Genomic DNA, 22,139 nt, shown 5'->3' with positions numbered 1-22,139 from the left:
CTCTTCCACAGTGGTTGTCTGGAAGAGATCGCTCTTTAGCGATAAGACCGCCATTTGTACATTAGTTTCTAAGTGTTATTATAAGTTATTGTTTATTTTTTGTTTTTAATGTACAATAAAGTATATTTCTTCTTTCTTCTTCTTCTTTCTTCAACCAATACTGGAGGGAAGATCTAGCAAGTGGCTTTAATCATACAAGGACTGCATGAAGATGATGCAATATGCAGAACCTCTAAACCAATAAAAGAAGAAGTATCTAATGTTTTCTAGACATTACTTGTTCTTCCGTCTGTACCTAACAAAACCACTAGTCTTTTTGCTTGCATAAACAGTGCCCATAAACATGTTCCTTGCTAAAAACATGATACGGTATGTATTAGAATTGATGGACAGTTTAAACAAAAAGTGCGATACTAACTCGGAAGATTGTCATAAAATTTGCTAAACGAGGGAATTGCACGCAATACCACTGGGCTGTATAGACGCGCATATCCACCTAAAAATAACATGACACCTTTTCCGTTTGTTTACACTCTTACTGAATGTGTTCTAATGTCAAATGTATCTGTGGAGAGCTAGTCGATATACTCGGACACCACGGTCTTTCTTGCAGTAGGAGTACTGGCCGTATTCCGCGGCACGCTAGCCTGAACGACATCATACGTCGTGCTCTTGTCACCGCCGGCGTGCCAGCCGTTTTGGAACCTAACGGTTTGGCGCGTGACGATGGTAAGAGACCAGACGGCATGTCTCTGATGCCATGGAAGATGGGTAGGCCTTTGGTGTGGGACGCGACTTGCGTAGACACCCTTGCGCCTTCACATCTTCCTGGTACGATGGGATGTGCAGGCGCTGCTGCTGCATCAGCAGAGATCCTCAAGCGGCGCAAATATAGCAATCTCGTCGGAGATTACATATTTGAGCCGTTTGCGGTCGAAACATTAGGACCGTGGGGTCCGAGTACACGCTTTCTTTACAAAGAAATTGCAAAGCGTTTAATCGACACCTCCCGTGACCAGAAGGCTGGCCTATATTTAGGCCAAAGAATTAGTATTGCCATACAACGTGGCAATACTGCCAGCCTTCTGGGCACTTTACCTATGATCGTCGATTCGGACGAATTCTACGACGCCTGAGCCTTTAGATATAGTTTAAATTTAGTATATTTTCTTTTTAATTTTTATAATATGTAGTTATAGATATTTAGGTACGTAGTTTTAATATTATTGTAAAACTTTATAAATTTGACTGAAAATAAAATTGATAATTATGTCAAATATGTATTTTCTTTAATTTATATTTTAGAAGAAATGAAATGTTAAACACACAGGTGTGCAAAGGCGATCTTATTACTAAGCCAGACAGACGGCTTTTAGGAGGAAGGAACGAACCTAATTAAGTTAAAGTGAATATACCTAACTCACGTGATATTCATACGACTAGCTCACGAATCATGAAATTCATATTTATGAAAAAAATTAAATGCTACTTGATTACTTTCATCTTAATATTTCTGTATATACCTTAAATATTTGAAAAGCACAATCCAAGAATTTGATACTATTAACGCTTTTTTTACTCACAGTCGTAGATTAGACGTAATATGAAACTAAATAGGAAGTAAAAATCCTAAATTCTACGAATCCTAAAGTGTGTGTAAAGTCAGCAATTGACGGTCAATTATTCTCACGTTTCTGCAGCGCAAACGGCAGCGAAGACGTTTCATAAGTCGAGCCCTCATGCACGCAGTGACCAATACACGATCAGTTATAGTCGTGGGTGCTGCAGAAACGTGAGAATTGATCGTCAATGGCGTCTCTAAGTAAGAGCGAACTTGACAATGTGAATTTAGAATTTCTCTCTTACTGTGGTGAGTTGAGTGTTTATCTCGTGTTAGGAGAGGGTTTCTAGGAGTTTCTAGAAACGACTAGCGCGTCGGGATGTGAAAGTGCCTGCATCTCGCGATCCTTCCTACACATCCGGTGGCCCCGTTTGGTTTTAGTGAGTATTCTGGTTTTCAGCGAGTCCCACATAGCGGACGGAACGCATTTACTAGTACAAAAAAAGAGGTTTCTAGGGAGAGACAAATTCGAGACCCGCACTGTCCAAGTTTAAAAACAGAATACCGTTACTTAACTAAACCACGTGAACAAAACTCTCAAGGGCATTGGGTTACACAATCCTACAGTGCGTCAAGCGCTCCTAATCATAGAAAATACGTATGATTTGTCGGTGAGTAGTCATTGTTATAATTACCGATTACTTGACTCGTTTGCGACCTATCATCTGTTACCATCTCAGCTGATGTCATTGCGCTTACATACCTAATAGATGTCTCATACAGGATAATTACTTCGCAGGGAATTGTAACAATAAATCACCACCAATAATAAATAATGGCACCGCGCCGTGGCGACGATGAGATGAATCGAGATGCGTGCCGTTGAATTCCTTAGCCTTTGACTGTTTCTAATTGGATTGTGTAAATGTTGCGTCTTGCTCGTAACTGTAAGATACGACTTGTTATGTCAGCCTGGTAACGACAAAATATTGTCGTTTGATTAGTATTCATAGTTTTATCAGCGTTATAAAACATCTTAATTTATTTCCACTATTAACAATCCTACTAATAAACGATAGTTTGTGTGGATATTCGTTACTCTTTCACGCAAAAACTGCTTAATTGGCTAAAACTTCGATTTGAGATAGGTTAACATTTAAACTATTTGTTATCCAAAAAAAATCCGTGTTTCTTAAGGAAAAGGCGCGGGTGTCCTCTGGTGATAACTTAATATTTAATGATTGTCAGTTAAAAAACGAGGAAATTGATACTTGAACCTCGCTTTCAACTTCTTCGTTTAACCTTCCTTTACGCTTCAGCGATTTGGCTGAAATTTGGAATGGAAATACTCTACTCTGGATATTAACGCATACTTTACATCCCGAAAAAGTCCATGGACGAATATTGCGCGCGGACGAAGTCGCGGGCGTCCGCTAGTGTAAAATAATTCCCCAATACCAACCGGAAATCGTTGAGTAAACTCACTTTTATGCAAGTTAAAATTTATTACACAAAATTGTTTTAATTCAAGTTATAGTTTACTCGGTAATCGTAAAATTGGTTCAGTTAGTTATTCTGACATCGAGTTATCTTTGTTCTAAACGGATCTAAGTTGGAACTTGGGTGTTCAAGTTGGCTATAAATCAGATGTGCCTGATACTGCCAGGATCGCAGCCGCGACATGCCGGAAACAGCGAGCTCCTGACGTCCACAACGCACGAGTAAATTATCACCTGATGTTTTATTAACACCATTAAAGTTCTAGCTATTTTTTTTTATTCTTTACAAGTTAGCCCTTGACCACAATCTCACCTGATGGTAAGTGATGATGTAATCTAAGACAGTAGCGGGCTAACTTGTTAGGAGCACAAAGAAAATGCACACCCCTATCCGTTTCTACACGAAATCGTACCGTTACGCTTAATCGCTTGGCGGTACGTCTTTGCCGGTAGGGTGGTAACTAGCCACGACCGAAGCCTACCACCAGCCAGACCTAGACCAATTAAGAAAACCTCAATCGGCCCAGCCAGGGATCGAACCCAGGACCTCCGTCTTGTAAATCCACCGCGCATACCACTGCGCCATGGAGGCCGTTATAGTTCTAGCTACTATCGAGTTAAATTAAACCTATATCAATACGAATATAATATAAATCTTTGTTTAGTTTAAACGCTTAAGCACAGTAACTACTGGTTAGATTTAAAAATCTATTTCTGTGTAGAGCAGTTCATTCATTAAGGAAGACCATAAGCTATATACTCGTAACATCACGCTCCTAGGGGCGATCAAAAAGTGATGATATAGAATATAAAAAAAACAACGATTCTAGTTTAAATTTAATTTAATTTCATCCTGGATACTATCTGGATCTGAAAACCCTAAAACTTTATGATTTAAACGGCTTGAGTTAATGCATCAGTGTGTTGGCACCGCGAAAAATAACATCGTATGAAAGGGGTGTGGATTTTCATCCTCCTCCTAACAAGTTAGCCCGATTCCATCTTAGATTGCATCAACATTTACCGTCAGGTGAGATTGTATTTGATTGATTGTGGATCTGGTGGGCTAATTTGTAAAGAATAAAAAAAAACATTATGCGGATGTAACCGCGGCGTATCGGCTAGTAATAATTAAGACTGTTATTAATGTAGGTACCCATCATATATTTAAAACACGTCATTATAACGTGTTGGTTATCAGTCGTATCCCAACAACAATCGGCCTCCCAATGGGGTTATCTTGGTTCATAGTAGTATGCCTACTAAGAACGTTAATCAAAGAGTTGTTGTTGTTACCGAGTTGTAATCAAAGAGAGGAGACACATTAGATCTATAATTGACCGATAGATCTTTATTATAACAGCTGGCAATTCGCCTCTGTTTTGCGAGTTACTATCTTGACGTATGACATCTAAATATAAAATCTAGCGGACGCCGGCGACTTCGTCCGCGTGGTATTTAGTTTTTCACAAATCCCTCGGAAACCATAGATTTTTCCGGGATAAAAAGTAGCCTATATGTTAATACAGACTATAATATATCCTAATCCCAAATTTCAGCTAATTCGGTTGAGTAGTCGAGGCGTGAAAGAGTAACAAACATTTATATCATCAAAATCATCAATTTTCGCAAATCTCGGGAAACCATGGATTTTTTGGGATAAAAATATACAAATAAATTAGCATATTCGACAAAATATTTCGCGTTTGTAATATTAGTAGGGCTTAATAAAAAAAACGGATCCCTTAATCGAAAAATGTTGGTAAAAGACATCTTATGTATTACTATTTTATCCTCATGTATACTTATTATTAACAATACCCCACACAAAAAAATAAACGAGGAAAACAATTTATCCCAACTTTACATATAGGGGAGGTGCCCTAAAAATTTTTTTTTTCAATAAATTATTTTATTACGACTTTGTTGACATTTCTATTAATGTTCATCATCATCATCATCATATCAGCCGATGGATGTCCACTGCAGGACATAGGCCTTTTGTAGGGATTTCCAAACATCACGATACTGGGCCACTTGCATCCACCGAATCCCTGCGACTCAGTGATGTCGTCAGTCCACCTGGTGGGGGGTCGACCAACACTGCGCTTACTAGTGTGGGTTCGCCATTCCAGAACTTTGGGACCCCAACGTCCATGTGTATACACATGCTAATTTACAGCTTTCTTGTATATGCTTTACACCAATGTCCAATTTATTTCTATATTAAATTTTATCAAAATCGATACAGCGGTTTACTCGTAATAGGTATCTCTGTGCTAAACCGCGCTAGACCTACTGTGCAAGGAACACCTTCATAGATACATGCTAGACATACAACGGGTGCGACCATCTCTATCTTGGCCATTTTTGTACCTATATGCATTTCTCGACTTCTATCTGAAATATGTCTGGTTTCGTCCCTTTTTCACGTAGTCGGTTTATAGCTTTTAAACTTTAATTTTGTATTTACTTAACTATACTTTTAGTTCAACTTACTGTATTATTACGTTACAATATTGACCACATACGTTAAAGCACGCCAGGACAGAGTGTACTACACTTATTGGTACTTAATCGAAGCAATATTGGCAATTTAATATAACCTATTATGGATGAGAGACATCGGTTGCGGGCGGTTGGAAAATGAACGAAGGCACGCTATCGTTTCTACCTATATTCAATTTCATAGAAAAACTTATTTCATGTCAACGAATTTGCTTGATCACGAACAGTTGGGATTGATCACCTACTATCAAAATGATATTATTTAAGCAACTTGTTTCGTCATCATTATCAACCCATATTCGGCTCACTGCTGAGCTCGAGCTCCTCTCAGAATGAGAGTTAGGCCAATATTTCACCACGCTTTTTTGACGGCCTCCGTGGCGCAGTGGTATGCGCGGAGGATTTACAAAACGGAGGTTGAGGCTGAACCGATTGAGATTTTGTAAATTGGTCCAGGTCTGGCTGGTGGGAGGCTTCGGCCGTGGCTAGTTACCCTACCGGCAAAGACGTACCGCCAAGCGATTTAGCGTTCCGGTACGATGTCGTGTAGAAAGAATTTAGTTTCTAAGCAATTTAAAGAATCTAGTTTGAAAAGGCTTTAAAGAATCTAGTTTGAATAGGCTTCGAAACTACTCTACGACAACGAAAATCTTTTGTTTCATATTAAAAATCTTTTACTAATAGAAAGCTGCATTATCAACAAGTAACAAAGTTAGAGCGACGTGATAGTCCTGTGGATATGACCTTTACCTTCCATTCGGAGGGCGTAGGTTCTAATTCGATCCTTAATTCTCTGTATGGGAAGTCAGCCAATCCACATTTGGCCAGCGTGGTGGACTAAAGCCTAACCCCTCTCATTCTGAAAGGAGACTCGTGCTCAACAGTGAGCCGAAAGGTTATACTTTTTTACTCTCAAGGGAATGGGAACTGCAAGATGAAACTGCGGGGTTTCAGCTAGTCTTTTAAAAGGCAAATGTAAATTGTAATATCACTGCACCTGATGAATGAAAAGAATCGTGTATTGGTTCAGTCAGCCATTGGTTTTAAACACAGTGGAGACATGCAATTATAATACAGAATATCGATCATCCAAAACACGCAAATAACCCAAGTACATGGTGTACAGAGACATATCGATATCGATAAAAATATAGGTATTTTTTTTAAAAGAGCAACTGTTTAGTTTCTTTTCGGCTCTTGAGCACTGCTATGACGTTTCAAAACTGCTTGTAAACTAAAGCCAGCCACTCACGATCAAGTAAGCTCATATACCTGCTTAGCTAACGGCTTGACAACCGATAAAACTGACCGTGTGTTGGTCGTGATCGGCATGATGTCATGCACATCACTTACTTCATCGTCAGACTTACTTAGTTATGCACTCAAAATTTTATTAAAATCTATCTAGCAATTTCTGATGAGTATAATAACAAACACTGCGATACGAGAATTTTATAATATACCTATAGATATATGTTAGATCAATATCGTTTAAATCATCAAAGGCATACAGTTACTATTTGACGAGATTCCGATTAGAAAATATTGCATTACGTAAATTAAACTTTCGTTTAAAGGTACCCATTATTATGTGTATGTAATACATAAATATGTGGTTTTCCTTTTGCCATGGAGACCCTTTTGGGTTTTTGGGTCACAGTGCCAAAAAAAATCTTCGAATTATTTCACCGCGGCCTTGCCTTGATTGGTGACAAAAGAGTTAGCTCATTTTTTAGACAAAGGATCAGGCTGGCTGTCTAACGCGGAAATGTAGTCAATACTCTTACAATCATTCAACGTGGGCATTATTTGTATAGTTATTAGTATAGGTTAACATAAGTTTCCTGTTGTATCCTTAATAATAAAATATAATATACAGTGTATACTCTATAACGACACTAATGGCACTGTACGTTTTATGGCGTTATAGAGAGTGGTCGTTATATTGACAGAAAGAAAGAAAAAACTTTTTGGTCAATACACAGTGATTTTCTTTTACTAGCCATGTTTACTGTTTGAAAGTTTGTTAGGGACTAAGAATACGATAACGCATTAAGTCCATGACGTCTACTTATTAGTCATGGTCAATAACAGTCTACACGAGCAATCCCAATTTCTAAACAAAAGAACGGACTTCTAAGAAAGTTTTTTTTTTTGCATTACGGCGACAATCGAGTTTATTACGGGCTAGGATAATAAAGCGACAAAAGAACGTAGATAGCTGCGCGGTTTTCACTAATTTCGCCAACTTAAAAAGTACTTTCTATTACTTAATTGTCGTTATGGAGAGTGAGTATAACGCTTCTTAACTTAAATCATTGTATGGAAAGCAAGCTAAACCATACAAAGCCGTATGATGTCGACGCTTTAGCGAGTTTGTCGTTAAATCGAGTGATGTTACATGGAGTTTACACTGTATATAGTATTTAAGTTGTAATTTTACATTTAAAAATGAAATAACATCGACATACCCATGTCGAGTACAGCACGACATTAATGGAAATATCGTAATGCAAATACAACTTTGGTTGTTGTCATAATTTACAACTAACCATTTCAGTGCATTTTAAATTAACGGTCTATTTTAACAAAATGAAACTTTTGTCAGTTGGTATTTGTACAATTTATTACAATAGAACCCGGTGGTTTAGGCAACATAGTCCATAGTAATAATAATATATTTTTAATTATAAACAATACTAAATTTTTGTAAGAATTTTTGCAAAAAAGACCTGTAAAAAGAGATTTATTTCGCATGGCCGCTATCGCTCCAAACTTCGCGCGAAACGTACTCGATTCAACGTGGCTCAACTTTCGTCTGTGTTACCCGACTAGAAGGCATTCATCCACTAACCTGAATCTCGAGTTACCAAAAGCAATGCCATTCTCTTAAACATAGATAAGAAGGAGAAGAAATCTTGTAAGAAATAAAGTAGTATGAATAAAAGTCTGGCACCACTTTTTTGATAGTTATGCACAATGAGGTCATGTCACCCTTTCTAGACGTGATTTGGTGATAAAACCCATCATGCTTCTCCATTGTGGATGGCGGGCTTATGACAATAATGTTTGATGGATTTTTTCGGGATAAAAAGTAGCATATGATTGTAATCCAAGGACCCATCACTGTACCAAAATTCATCAAAATCAACTCGGCGAATTAGCCGTATAAAGGTAACAGACAGAGTTCGGTCGGGTAGTAGGCTTCCGTCGTGGCTATCTACCACCCTACCGACAAAGACGTACCGCCAAGCGATTTAGTGTACCAGTACGATGTCGCGCAGAAACTGTAAGTTATAGTATAGGTAGAATAAATTTCTACCTCTACCAAGTTAGCCCGCTTCCATCAGACTGTCGTTTGACTGATCGTCACCTAACATCGGGTGAGATTGCAGTCAAGGGCTAACTTGTCAGTGAATAAAAAAAAAGTTACTTTCGTTTTTTAAACGCTTTATACTAGCATCACTTGTAACTATGTATGTAAAAAAATCTTGGAATCTTAATTTGACCCACTTCCCGGTCTTAGTGTAGTATGAAATTTTGCACACGCTCTGAGTTCTGATGACAATACATGACTAGCTAAGAAACGTCATTATAAATCCAATATGGCGGCCTTCCCAACATGGCGGACTGCTTGTTTGAACCCCCATGTTATGGATATCAAATGAAAGGGTTTGCTGCTGAGCTATCAGAAATACGAAAAAAATAGTCACTTGACTTAAATCCAATATTTGTATTTTTTTGTGTTAGTTTTTTAAACTATTTAAAGTTATTAATATAGAAGCATAACTTCACTTCATTTGCAGTCAATGACACTTTACTAGTAATATTGTTCTAGGAAGCTATTTATCAAGGCGTCTCACAATCTAATGATGCATTAAATCTTGATTTCATGTAAGTCATTAGCTTCTACTTAACATGGACTTTTATGAGAGATATTGAATATTCATAGCCCATACGGCTTAAAAATCTAAGATCATTATGCCTTTCTCATAATTATAGGTCATGCGGTCAAGATAATTTTATAAATAGTACCTATCTTTGGGCGTGATATCCCAGTGGATATGACCTAGGTTCGATCAGGCCTGGGGCATGGAAGTCCAACATTTCAGTTGTGTGCATTTTAAGAAATTAAATATGACGTGTCTTTTTATTAATTCTCTGCGTGTGTGAAGTCTGCCAATCCGCATTGGGCCAGCGTGGTGGACTATTATCCTAACCCCTCTCATTCTGAGAAGACTCGAGCTCAGCAGTGAGTCGAATATAGGTTAAAAATGATGACGCCCTATTATTTTTTTTTTATTCACCTCCTTCTTAAGCGAATTCGTCTCGTTGCTTATGCTAGCATATATAGATGCGGATTACGAGGTTCTGGGTTCGAGACCCGGGTGCACAAATTACAAGTCCAGAGTTGGGAAGTTAGTGGTGTTACACCCCCATACGGAGAGCATATTAAGCCGTCGGTCCTGATCAGACACTAAAGCTACTATCCGTGGCCCTGATCATTAACATCTGATTGTGGTATTTAAATCATACCTACATTAAGAGGGAGCTACGCAGTGTCATATTATGTATAGTGTTATTTGTGAGTGTCATAGGCTATATTTTATCCCCTTATTCCTACGGGAACGGGAACTTTACGGGTGAAACGGTGGGCCTCGTCTAGTAATAAATAAGCGATCTGGAGCTTCAAACCACTATACTGTTCTTTGCAACGAACGCGTACCGCGATGTAACTGAATTCCATAGATGATAACGACCATGATCAGCTGATGTTAGTAATCAAATGAAATAATTGTTTTCAAGGAAACAAACTACAATCAGTACCTACAAGTATGAGTAATACTGGGCCTAATAGTTTTATTCCATTTTTAAATAATATTTAATTGGATCAATCTAAGATACATGATAGGCAATTGTTTCAGTTTTAGAAGCAATTGTTACAATGTTTGCCTGATTATAAGTGTTACAAATACTGTCGAGCCCATGAACTTTTCATTAAAATAAATTGGATGTAACTCGGTAGAATATCACATCTTAAGGCACAGTTTGTGTTAATGGATTTGAGCGTAACTTGTTTGTGTTAATGGATTTGAGCGTAACTTGTCAATTAATTGGCGCCAAACGTTATGTTGCGAAGCTATATTAGCATCAAATATAATAACTAGCGGACGCCCGCGACTTAGTGCGCGTGGAATTCAGTTTTTCGCAAATTTCGCGGGAACCATGGATTTTTCCGGCATGAAAGTAGCCTATTTGTTAATAAAGAGTAAAATCTATATCAGGGGTTAAAGATTATGTGTTGCCACATTATAGAATTTTTTTTACCATCTTCCTAAATCAAGGTCACAACTGTCACTTTCTTGAAAGTATACAAATTTTTTGATGTTGGTTTGCTTGTAAAATGGAGCTTGGAATCGAATCCCAAACTTTTTAATTAGAATGACATCTATACAATATTCTAGAAAAATTAAATAATTAAAATTAAAGATATTTTCACTATAGGTACTTTGTAATTTAATGAGGTTGTTTATAACTCAATCAATGGTGAAACAATTTGGCTCTGGTGTAAAAATACCATAATATTTATACGCTTTTTGTTTTGAAGAATATTTCATTCGTCCCAAACACCCTGTTAACCGGACAATTCTCTTTTGCCAAGCTTAATTTGACATTTCAAGGATACTGCAGATAGTCGACAAGACAAGACAGTCGTGAAAATGCAAGGCAAATATTTGTTTTCTTCTACGAATTACTTATTTACCTCTACATACTGGTTCGAGTATGTTATTAGTTAAAATATGACGATTTTTGTTGGAAGTGTTCGATAAAATCAGGATCTAGATATAACTTTTTAACATGCGTACCTACAAAAAGTTCGCGATGGCACATCTGAAAGCATTGAAGTTTCTTTTGATTGTATTTGCCGACAGAGAACTAAAATAATCAATATTAAAATGGTAATTGACTGACCAAGCACGTTAGTTTATAAACTCAAATAAAATGTTTTCACCAGTTTAAACGCAGGCTTCCACATATATGCATCGCATGCATACTTAAGGACGCAGTGGCGTAGCTACCGTCGTATCAACCGTATCAATGATATCCCCCGGTCCCTTATTCGTGAAAAAAATTTGTAAAAGGTAATCCACTCAATTGAAATTACAAAAAGTCAAGTCAAGACTTTCAAAGCCATTAATTTCCATTTGTCAAATGTAATTTGATTTGAAAAAAACAATTACATTAATGACAATACCACAACCAAATATTTGTACAAGAAACAATTTAAAATGACATAAATATTAATTTCGTTATAATAAAAATGAATTTGGAATAATCAAAGAGAGTTTCATATTTTATGAAATTTCACGAGACCAGGGTCTTATGTCTGCACCAGTAACAATGAGTACCGAATTATGATATTGCGCTCGGATTGCGAAACTCATCATCATAAAAACGAAGCTGTTTCACTCATAACGAACATAAACGGTTTAACAACATCACATTTTTTGCTATTAAGGCGCTCAAAGGAGAGCATATCTGCCGAGGTCGCAAGTTCGATTTCCAGATTTCTTGCGTTACAATATTACTAGCTACACTAAATCATAATTTGCTGTATTAATAATCTTTTCACAAAAAAGTCAAATTTCAAATTCAAATTCAAAAAACCAAGGTGCGTTTGGAACCCTCGTAACTTTAATTTTAAGTTTTCGAATGATTATTATCACCATTATCTTAAGTTTAATATTATTACCTGACGTTTCGAAAGATCTTGTAAACTAAGTCTATTTGAAATAAATGAATTTTGACTTTGACTTAATTAAATAAATATAAACCTTTCACGTTAAAAAGATTATGAGTTAGTAAGTAGATAAAAGTGGCATCAAATGGTTCATGTAAATATACCTCTGTCGCTTGTCAGACGTTATCTCTATTTGGCTGACGCGCTACCGTGCGTCTCTATGTGTTAATTGATATTTATACTTCTACCATAGATTTCTTTCAAATAAAATTACTAAATCAATGGAGTGTGGAGTGGTAAAGGGTGAAAAAAAACTTTGTGAACAGTTCCCATTTATACAAAATATACAAAACAATCTCGCTGACCGTTAAATCGGTCAAGTCGTTTCGGAATATTGCAACCAGGAAAACCGTGACACTAGATTTTTATATATTAAATGTTACCATTAAAAATCGTATACCACTACGTACCAATATCGTATCGGATAGTGTGAAAGGTCTCTAGGAACAATGGAATGTACATTTTTGTGTTAGCATATCATTACGACAATTCTTCACTTCCACTTTACTAATAACAGGACCTAGGAGTTAGATACTTAACTTAGTTGGAGAAGTTTCAGTAATTCATCTCTACTCGTATTTTTCAATTATTTTGGTTAAACTTCATGGCTCACTTCAAGGGTACATTCTTTTTTAGCTTCATGGTAAGTTCATAATTTAAAGGAGAAGTCTAAAACTAAGTTCACTTTCAGAACTATACAAAAATGAAAAATGTACTAAAAATCTTTAATTTTTTACTAGATTATATACTAGACCATTTGAATATTAGATTATATAAATAATATTGGTTAACAGTGGTATGCGCGGTGCATTTACAAGACGGATGTCTTATAAATGCACCGATGACCTCATAATTTCATATTGAATAATCAAAAATCCAGTAGAAATTTACATACTGAGTATATCGTCATCAACCCATATTCGGCTCACTGCTGAGCTCGAGTCTCCTCCCAGAATGAGAGGGGTTAGGCCAATAGTCCACCACGCTGGCCCAATGCGGATTGGCAGACTTCACACACGCAGAGAATTAAGATAATTCTCTGGTATGCAGGTTTCCTCACGATGTTTTCCTTCACCGATTGAGACACGTGATATTTAATTTCTTAAAATGCACACAACTGAAAAGTTGGAGGTGCATGCCCCGGACCGGATTCGAACCCACACCCTCCGGAATCTGAGGCAGAGGTCATATCCACTGGGCTATCACAGCGCTACTGAGTATAATATTAAGTTAATTGTGATATTTCTATTTGAATACAGCAATTCCCCTAACGATAAGTAGCGAATTGAAACTTTCAATTGCTAAGATAATTTATTATAATTACCGCACTCGACTCGCCTCATGTGTACGTACAGACGAAGTACTTGACATTCCTATCTTTGAGAACATTGTACACTCCGATACAATCAATACGGTGTCCATTCTTTATTAAAGACGAATACGCTTAAACTAAAATGCTTTAAAATTAAAAAAGAAGTATAGATATGTAAAGCATTTTTTTTTTTTAACTTCAAACATTTTTTGTAGTCTATAAAAATACTAGTATGTCATAGCTATAGTAATACTCCAGAAGGAGGAACTTCCTCACAAAACTTAAGGATTACAGAAGTTATTTATTATTGAAATGCACTAACCTCTTTACCTACCAGCACAGAATATAGAATGTCCAGAATATGTTTTTAGAAGCGTGGTGAAGCCGGTGAAACCCAAAAAACCCAAACGTCACGCGCCTCATTGACAACCGCAAATATAAACTTCTTTTCTGTTTTTCATATTTTTATTTCTAAAAACACTAACAAAAATACGTAAATTAATATTTTAATAATCAATAATTACCCATTAAAAATTACTCCATCTTATATTTCTTTACTTTTTGTGAATAATTTTTAAAATATTTAAAAAATTAGGACGCCATTTTTCTTGAATAATATGCGACGCTTCGTATCGTACTGACTCGAGAATGTATTGGCTTTTCAATTTTGTATTTGGAACGGCTACGACACCGTCGTATTCCGTACGCTGCTACCCTAGCCTTATTTTTTATTAATCGCTATTATAGTCTATTGTTTTTAGTAACGTTCGATGTCTCTGATATATAAACGTTTGACGGGTCAGATAGTAGTGCTAACTAATATTATAAACGCGAAGTTCTATGTGTTTGTTTTTGTAACTTTTCACATGTAAACTGCTGAACCGATGTTAAAAATTATTTTACCAATGGAAAACTAAAAGAAAGTAAAAAAGACTTTTACGAAATTCCACTAGTAGTAAAATAATTACAATTAATACATAAGCGAAATTTCGTTTCGCTTAAATATACCTACCATTTTTTTTTTGAAACCGCGGAGCGTCCGTTAGTACATATTGTAATGGTTACCCTTTTTTTTTTTTTTTTCGGGGGGGGAAATCTCTTTGTGAGATACCCGACTTATTGGGGGACAAGACAGGTTATGTGGGACTTACCACTAAAACCCCCTCGGTGGCCACCCTCAGTGCATATTGGGATGCTCCGGGATCTCTTTTGAACTCGCCGGTACATCCGTTGCACTACGCCTCTAGTGCTCGTCTAAGAGTATATATATATTTTTATGATGTCATACCACGCATAGCAGCTTGTGCCACTCTAAGCTGCTATCTTCCAGTGTCGCGGATTATGAGCAGCCAAAGCCCCCACTCTGGCCGCTTGCGACTCTGACTTCGTACTAATACTGGACGGACCGTCCTGGGATGATGGTTACCCTACACGGATTACAGTCACCGAATCTTGAAACGTTATTGATATTCATGTTACTTAATAGCCGATCGTGAACCGTTCCAGAGACTAAACGTCTGGCCTGTGATGTAATAAGACCGCTCTTCAATGGTTGCTTTTATTGACCCCCGATGCAAAAAGAGGGGTGTTATAAGTTTGATGGGTCTGTCTGTCAGTCTGTCTGTGGCACCATAGCTCCCGATTTCAATTCAGTTTTTTTTTTGTATTATAGGTGATTAATTTGAGAATGTTGTTAGATATGTTTGATTTGAAAATCGGTTGTGTGGTTTAAAAGTTGGGTTAAATTTAAAAGTTTTAAAAAACCTAATGTCTACAAATATACTCGAGTAGGGTAGTAGGGAGTATGTAGCGGGTAGGTCTGAGAATTTTATTCACAAAATTTTGAACACTTTTCTTACATAAAAAGTCTTTGCTAAGATTTAAAAAAGTACCGTTCGTTTTTAGACGGATGACAAAGGTTTCATATTACATTACGGCACATGTGCATTTTACTTTATATTACGACACATGTGCGTAATGAGATATATTACGATGTTGAAATTGGTGAAATAAGCGATACATCACGAGCAAATGTGTTATAAATTTAATTACTTTATTGTATGCATCCCAACAACGGGTGCTATTTTTAAAAAACAACACTACAGTGAAACTTTATTAAAATTCCAATTTAGCCAGGAAAGCAAACATTAAAGCTGAGGGAGGGTCCACACATCACACTTCAAACAACGGTTGTTAATTTTTGTTACGCAATTTATCTCGTCATTGTCAGTCTATTTTAACGGACCCCTCCTCCAAGCCTCCTTAAAGAAAAGAGGATATGGAGCTTAGACCCATCATGCTACTCCAATGATGGTTGGCGTTAATGATTGATTCTTTAACCAGAACTAAGGGCTATAGGTGCTCTTTGAGTAGCAGGATTGGCACCACAAACTTCCCGTTTCAGAAATTGATCAGATCAGAAAATCAGTTTGCAAATAATTTCATAGAAAAAAGAAAATCTCAGTGCAGTACCAACAGTTGGCGTAAAAATTCGCATGCATTTGGATATGACCCTCATATTTTAAAAGGTAAAGTATATTAAAGGTTAATTAAACGGTAAAACGGTATAATATTGCCTAAATAAATTTTATTCAAATCTCTTGTTTCTCTAGGAGATCGAAGATGGTAAAATCTGGCAGACACAAATCGGTGGTAGACATAACTTTCAAATAGATATGCTTTAGAGAAGTTTCATTTTTTGCGCAAAGGATCAGCCTGGCTGTCCAGCGTGGAAATGCATCCAGTATTCTTGCCACCATTTCTCGTGGGTAAGATTTTTATTATAGTTATGAGGGTGCGTTAGTTTAAGTTCCTTAATATATTCTTTCTTTAGAAAAAAACAAAATTGCAATATAATATAACCTGAATATAGATTAGAGAGTACATATTTATTTTAGAAAAGCTTCGATAATTCAAAACTCTACTTTTTATAAAAGTTAGCGCCACCTGTTGAGTAATGCTGATAATGCTAAGACCTCAATGCCGAACTGTAAAGCGCCATCTTTGTATTTAACTTGAAAGTGTTCTTCTTCTAAGTTCTGAGTACTTCCAAGCTTAAAATTAATAGGTCCGCTACCAATAAATTAACCACAACAATTAAAATAATTTACAATATTCAATATCTAGGCCTATTTCCTGCAGTGGTCGGAGAGCAAGTTAAGCCGTCGAGTCTAGTTATTATCATTAGCTGATAATCATTATCATTATCTGATAATGGTCGTTAATAGATCAAACCCTATCACCCTAGTCCGCCATTATCTTAAAAGTTGGGAGGCTTGGCCCTGCCGTGGAGGTTTGTAATGTTTCGGCCAGTAGCGTTCAGTAGAAATAGTACCAACGTCATCTATCATAATTTTCAGGTTTGCGTTCATCATAAGGACCATTCTTTGTATGCGTACAGTTAGACTCAATCTATCCTCGTACGAGTAATACATTATATATAACAGCGTAAGTCGGAAGTCGCCCCAGTGTATGCCTAAACATAGACTTAGAGAACTTATTGTTTATGTTTTCTATTTTAAACATTTGGCAAACCATTTGGCAAACATTTGAATAAGAAATATGAGAGAAAATATTTACATTGCACATGCATTGCCTAGTTAAATTGCGGCCGGAATGCATATCTTTTTATTGTGTTTGGCCGCAATTTAACTAGGCAACCTATTTGCAATGTGTTAGGTGAACATTGGGTATATATAATTTATTTCATAGCAATATTAAATAACAGATGAGGATATATATTACTAATGCCGGATCTTAGACAATTAGATGTGTTTCTTAATTTGCATTATATTGTGTAATATGAACCATAGATATGTCAGAAAAGCTATAGACGTTCCTACTAGTAGTTTTTCTGGGGTACCAGCAGAATGGGTCCGTTATGATTGCATCTATAGGATATATACCATATATCTATGATGATATATAGTATATATCTATCAATGACATATATCATATCTATAGATAGACAATATATAGATGGTATTCATAAGATATAAGTACCTATGTCTTATATGGTAGAAATTGATATGGTATACGAGTAGAATGGTTAGTATGATGAGGAGATTCGAGTATGTACTCGTAGATTGTAGGTAGGTACTAACGTAATAGAATTAATTTTAATTATAATTAAATCTCAAGACGGTTAAAAACGAAACAGTTTTGTACCATTCTTGGTAAACCAAGACATTTTTTTTTATGGTAACACTGAGGCAAATCCAATTAAAAGTTCAAGGCTCAGGTAAAGCAACAATAAATAAATATGTACTTACGATCCGGACAGTTCACCTCATCAGCGCCATCATCACAGTCCCGACGCCCGTCGCAACGCAGCACAAGTGGCACGCACCTCGTGTCATCGCAGCTCATGGCATCATCTGGACAAGCTGTCAACAAAATATGTACTGCTAAAAACAAATTTTATGAAGAAAAAAGGTTTGTATTTTTGTAGGTATCATCATCATCATCATCATATCAGCCGATGGACGTCCACTGCAGGACATAGGCCTTTGGTAGAAACTTCCAAACATCACGACACCGAGCCACCGACTGCGACTCGTTTGATGTCGTCAGTCCACCTGGTGGTGTGTCGGCCAACACTGCGCTTACTAGTGCGGGGTCGCCACTCCAGCACCTTGGGACCCCAACGTCCTCGAACTATGTGCCCCGCCCATTGCCACTACAGTTTCGCAACTCGTTGAGCTATGTCGGTGACTTTGGTTCTTCTGCGGATCTCCTCATTTCTGATTCGATCACGCAGAGATACTCCTAACATAGCTCGTTCCATCGCCCGCTGTGTGACTCTGAGCCTTATGAGGCCCATAGTTAGCGACCAAGTCTCAGAACCATAGGTCATCACTGGCAATTCGCACTGTTCGAAGAACTGTCTGTAGGTATGCAATGGAAAAACTGCTAAACCGATTTGAAAAATTGTTTCACCAATCGAAAGCTATGTTATGTCAGAGTATAAAATGCTACATTTATTCCCATACTCCCACGGGAAAGAGCCGTGAGCCCAGTGACGACCTCTGCCTTCAATTCAATCGGGCGTAGGTTCGAATCCGGTCAGGGGCATGCACCTCCAACATTTATGTGTATTTTAATAAAATTAAATATCACGTATCTCAAAAGGTGAAGAAGAAACACTGTGAGAACACCTGTATACCTGGGAATTTTCTAAATTCTCTTACTGTCTGAAGTCAATCCGCATATGGGCCAGCGTGGTGGGCTATTACCTAACCGCTCTCGTTGTTAGAGGAAGCTCGTGCTCAACAGTGAGCTGTATATGGGTTGTTAATGATGATGATGATGATGATTGACACAAGAACGGGAATTACGCGGGTGAAACCACGGCATCTGCTAGTATAAATTATCCCAACGCTACAACATGATTTAAGTTTAAAGGCCATCATCATCTATTTTTCAGCTGATGGACGTAGCTCAGCTCGGTTCTCGTAAGGATTTGATTCGATCACGCAGAGATATTTCGAGCTCGCTCCAACTCCCACTGAGTGACTCTGAGCTCTTGTGTGAAAATGATACCGCAGTATATCCCGAAGACTGCCTTGTCCAGTTGAAATCGACTTATCTCAAGAATGCTAGGTTTAAAAAACACTAGTGGACGCCTCGCGATAAACTTACAAAGTCCTGGGAGAGTGTTTGTTTCCTATAGGTTAGTTTAAAGTTGAACCATCAACTGTATATTATGACTTATTAAATGTATTATTCTAAAACTTATCTGTACAGAATGAAATTAATGTTTATGTGGGATTAAAAATTTCTCACTGTTATAGCTATTCGTTGTAACAGGTGATTCTGTGTTTGGCAACTCCACTTCTGGTATTCTAATGACAGGATCGGCCGTGGCATAACCAGATATCTCATCATAACCTTCATCGGGTCTTCTTCCTACTGGTGCATCATAATCAAGCCTTCTTTCATCAGGTCTTTCCTCATTGGTATTTCCATAATCATCTCTTCTGTCATCTGGTATTATTGGATAAGGCAATGTATCAGTAGGTTTCTCTTCTTCAGGGCTTTCAGTAGGTCTTCCGTAATCATTACTACTTTCGGCAGGTCTATTATCTTCAGTTGTTTCACTTTCTTCGGGTCCGAAACTTCCAAAAAAGTTATCATCATCATTGTCTGGAATTATAATATCTGGAATAGTCGTCGTATCAGGGTTCGAGTCTCCTCGTTCAGCTTCGTTATTTTCAGTGTGAACTACTGATTCACTGTCGACAATTCCTATCAAAAAAAGAAAAATAAAAAACATAAAAAAATTATAAATAACAAAAATAATAAAATATAAAACAATAAAACAACTTTAGTAAACAAAAGCATAAGAGTTCTGATACTCAAAAAAAAATCATTAAAAGATCTAATAAAAAATATATTAGACACTCTTGCAAGCTCTTAATCCTCTCAGTATTTTACTAAGGGATTGTAGGCTTTCGCCTTCGCAGGGGTGGTGGTACGACCCAGTGTCAATTCTTGTTCTGCTTCTTGTCGTGTTATTATCACTGACACCTGTCATTTTATCAGGTCGATTCGCTGCCAATAGACCAGGGCCTGTAGTCATGTGGAACGTCGAGTCTACAAACGCTAACGCTTCAAAAACTAAAAAAAAACGGTTGTCTGTAAAGTCGGTTTACTGACGATAGTTGAATGTGACAACGTCATAACAAAATACTGAAGGAATGGTTGCATTTTTCAAAAGAGAATGTTCGTTTTTCTAAAATACTGTTTAACATCATAGACCAGAATATACTTTATTTCTTGTAAAAAAAGTTGGCAACCCTAGAGCGAGGGAACGACGCATGACGTCATATTTTTTGTGTGTGCAGTGCAGTGTGCAGCCGGCTCCATCAAATTATAAGACTTTGACACGTAAAAAAAATGTATGGGAATGTGTCGGATCACAGACATCATCACGTGGCCTGTCGATGACGAATGTTATAACCATGCGTTTATTAATTTTCGAAGCGTTAGCGAAAGAGAATCGACGTTCCACGTGGCTACAGGCTACTGAGGGCCTAGTTATTGTTACTATCGCGTTAACGTAAACGCGACTTTCTAAGAAATTGAAACAGCGCCATCTAGTGGCACTACTGCACAACTGTTTCAATTCCAAATAAATTTGCGTTTACGTCAACGCGATAGTAACAGTATGAAAATATTGAAAACTCCCACTAGCCACACTGATTTAGTACTAGACGATCGGTCTGCGCAACGTGGAATGATTGTTGATATTACTGTACCAAATTACAGTAAACTAGTTTAATTTTAAAGGGAAAACGTATTAAAATACTTCATGTGGAAATTAGAGTCAACTATTATTGTTCCAATAGTATTTTCAGTCTTAATGGTCTTTTAGCGAAAAGCTTAGACCAAAGCCTTAAAAGTCTTCGCTTCGCTTCTGGATCAAGGGTTAAATTGTTTTTTGAGATGGGGCGTATTGTCAGGAGGTTCTCATTCTAGAGCCCTGACCACCAATTGCTTGGGCTCTCAAATGCCACGCAACGAGAGAGTCAGTTTTTTTTTTTTAATTTAATAGTGTTTAGTATTTTATACTCATTGATAGTAATAATTTAAAAATAATAATTAATAAGAGAAAGAATATTTATAAGAAAGCACAGATTAAAGAACAATAGGCAGATAGACCGCACGGAACACGACGGTGTCGTAGTCGTTTCAAATACGAAGTTCAAAAACGAATTCATTCTCGAGTCAGTACGACACGAAGCGTCGCATTTAGAGCAGTCGAGCAGTAATTTTCAATAATATCCAAAATGGCGTCTTATGTTTTTAAATATTTTAAAAACTTCACACAAATTTTTCAATAGTTTTTCAATAAAAAGTTCACAATAACTAAAAAAATAAGATGGAGTATTTTTAATTGGTAATTATTGATTATTAAATTAATTTACGTAATTGTTGTTAATGTTATATTTTGAAAAACGAATTATGAAAATTTTGTATAATAGGCAGATGTCAAGGAGACGCGTAACATTTTGATTTTTTTCATGGGTTTCACCGGCTTCACCACGCTGCTTGTACTCATTCTGGATTATTTTTATTCTGTGTAAGAAAGTAGATTATTTCCAGTATTCATTACAAACCTGTGGTGAGGACTCGAGCGCTGAAATCTTCGTCATTCACAGCTACATTGCCAAGCTGCCTTTTGAGCCTGATATATTCTCGCAATGTCTCGGCTATCTTATCCGTGTCATCCCCAGTCACGATTATATCGAATGTCACTTTACAAGTAAATTGATCTGCTGGTCGCGATCTGAAAATGAATAGCAAATTGGTTACAATTAATGTTTCAGGGAAATTGGTTGCAGGGAGTCGCTGGATGCTGGCGGCTCGAGATCGTTGTACTTGGAGGTCCATGCAAGAGGCCTATGTCCAGCAGCGGACGACGGACGTACATTTTAATGCTAATATCCTATAAAC

At 37.1% G+C, this 22,139-nt stretch overlaps 1 protein-coding gene across 5 annotated transcripts in view; it reads right to left on the bottom strand.

Moving 5' to 3' along the window:
• LOC112042894 (basement membrane-specific heparan sulfate proteoglycan core protein) overlaps positions 1–22,139 on the bottom strand; it is a 202,891-nt gene that overhangs the window by 123,708 nt on the left and 57,044 nt on the right. For all 5 annotated transcript variants that reach the window (XM_052890521.1, XM_052890525.1, XM_052890523.1 and 2 more), the window contains exons 6-8: positions 21,803–21,972; positions 19,467–19,928; positions 17,954–18,067 (exon numbers count right to left, since the gene is read on the bottom strand). In XM_052890521.1, coding sequence (XP_052746481.1) covers positions 17,954–18,067; positions 19,467–19,928; positions 21,803–21,972 — 746 coding nt within the window. The remainder of the gene's footprint in view (positions 1–17,953; positions 18,068–19,466; positions 19,929–21,802; positions 21,973–22,139) is intronic.

The sequence above is a fragment of the Bicyclus anynana genome, chromosome Z, assembly GCF_947172395.1.
Source record: "Bicyclus anynana chromosome Z, ilBicAnyn1.1, whole genome shotgun sequence".
Classification (NCBI taxonomy): Eukaryota; Metazoa; Arthropoda; class Insecta; order Lepidoptera; family Nymphalidae; genus Bicyclus; species Bicyclus anynana.
The sequence above is the reverse complement of the archived record's forward strand: the minus strand, read 5'-3'. Positions and strand labels throughout refer to the sequence as shown.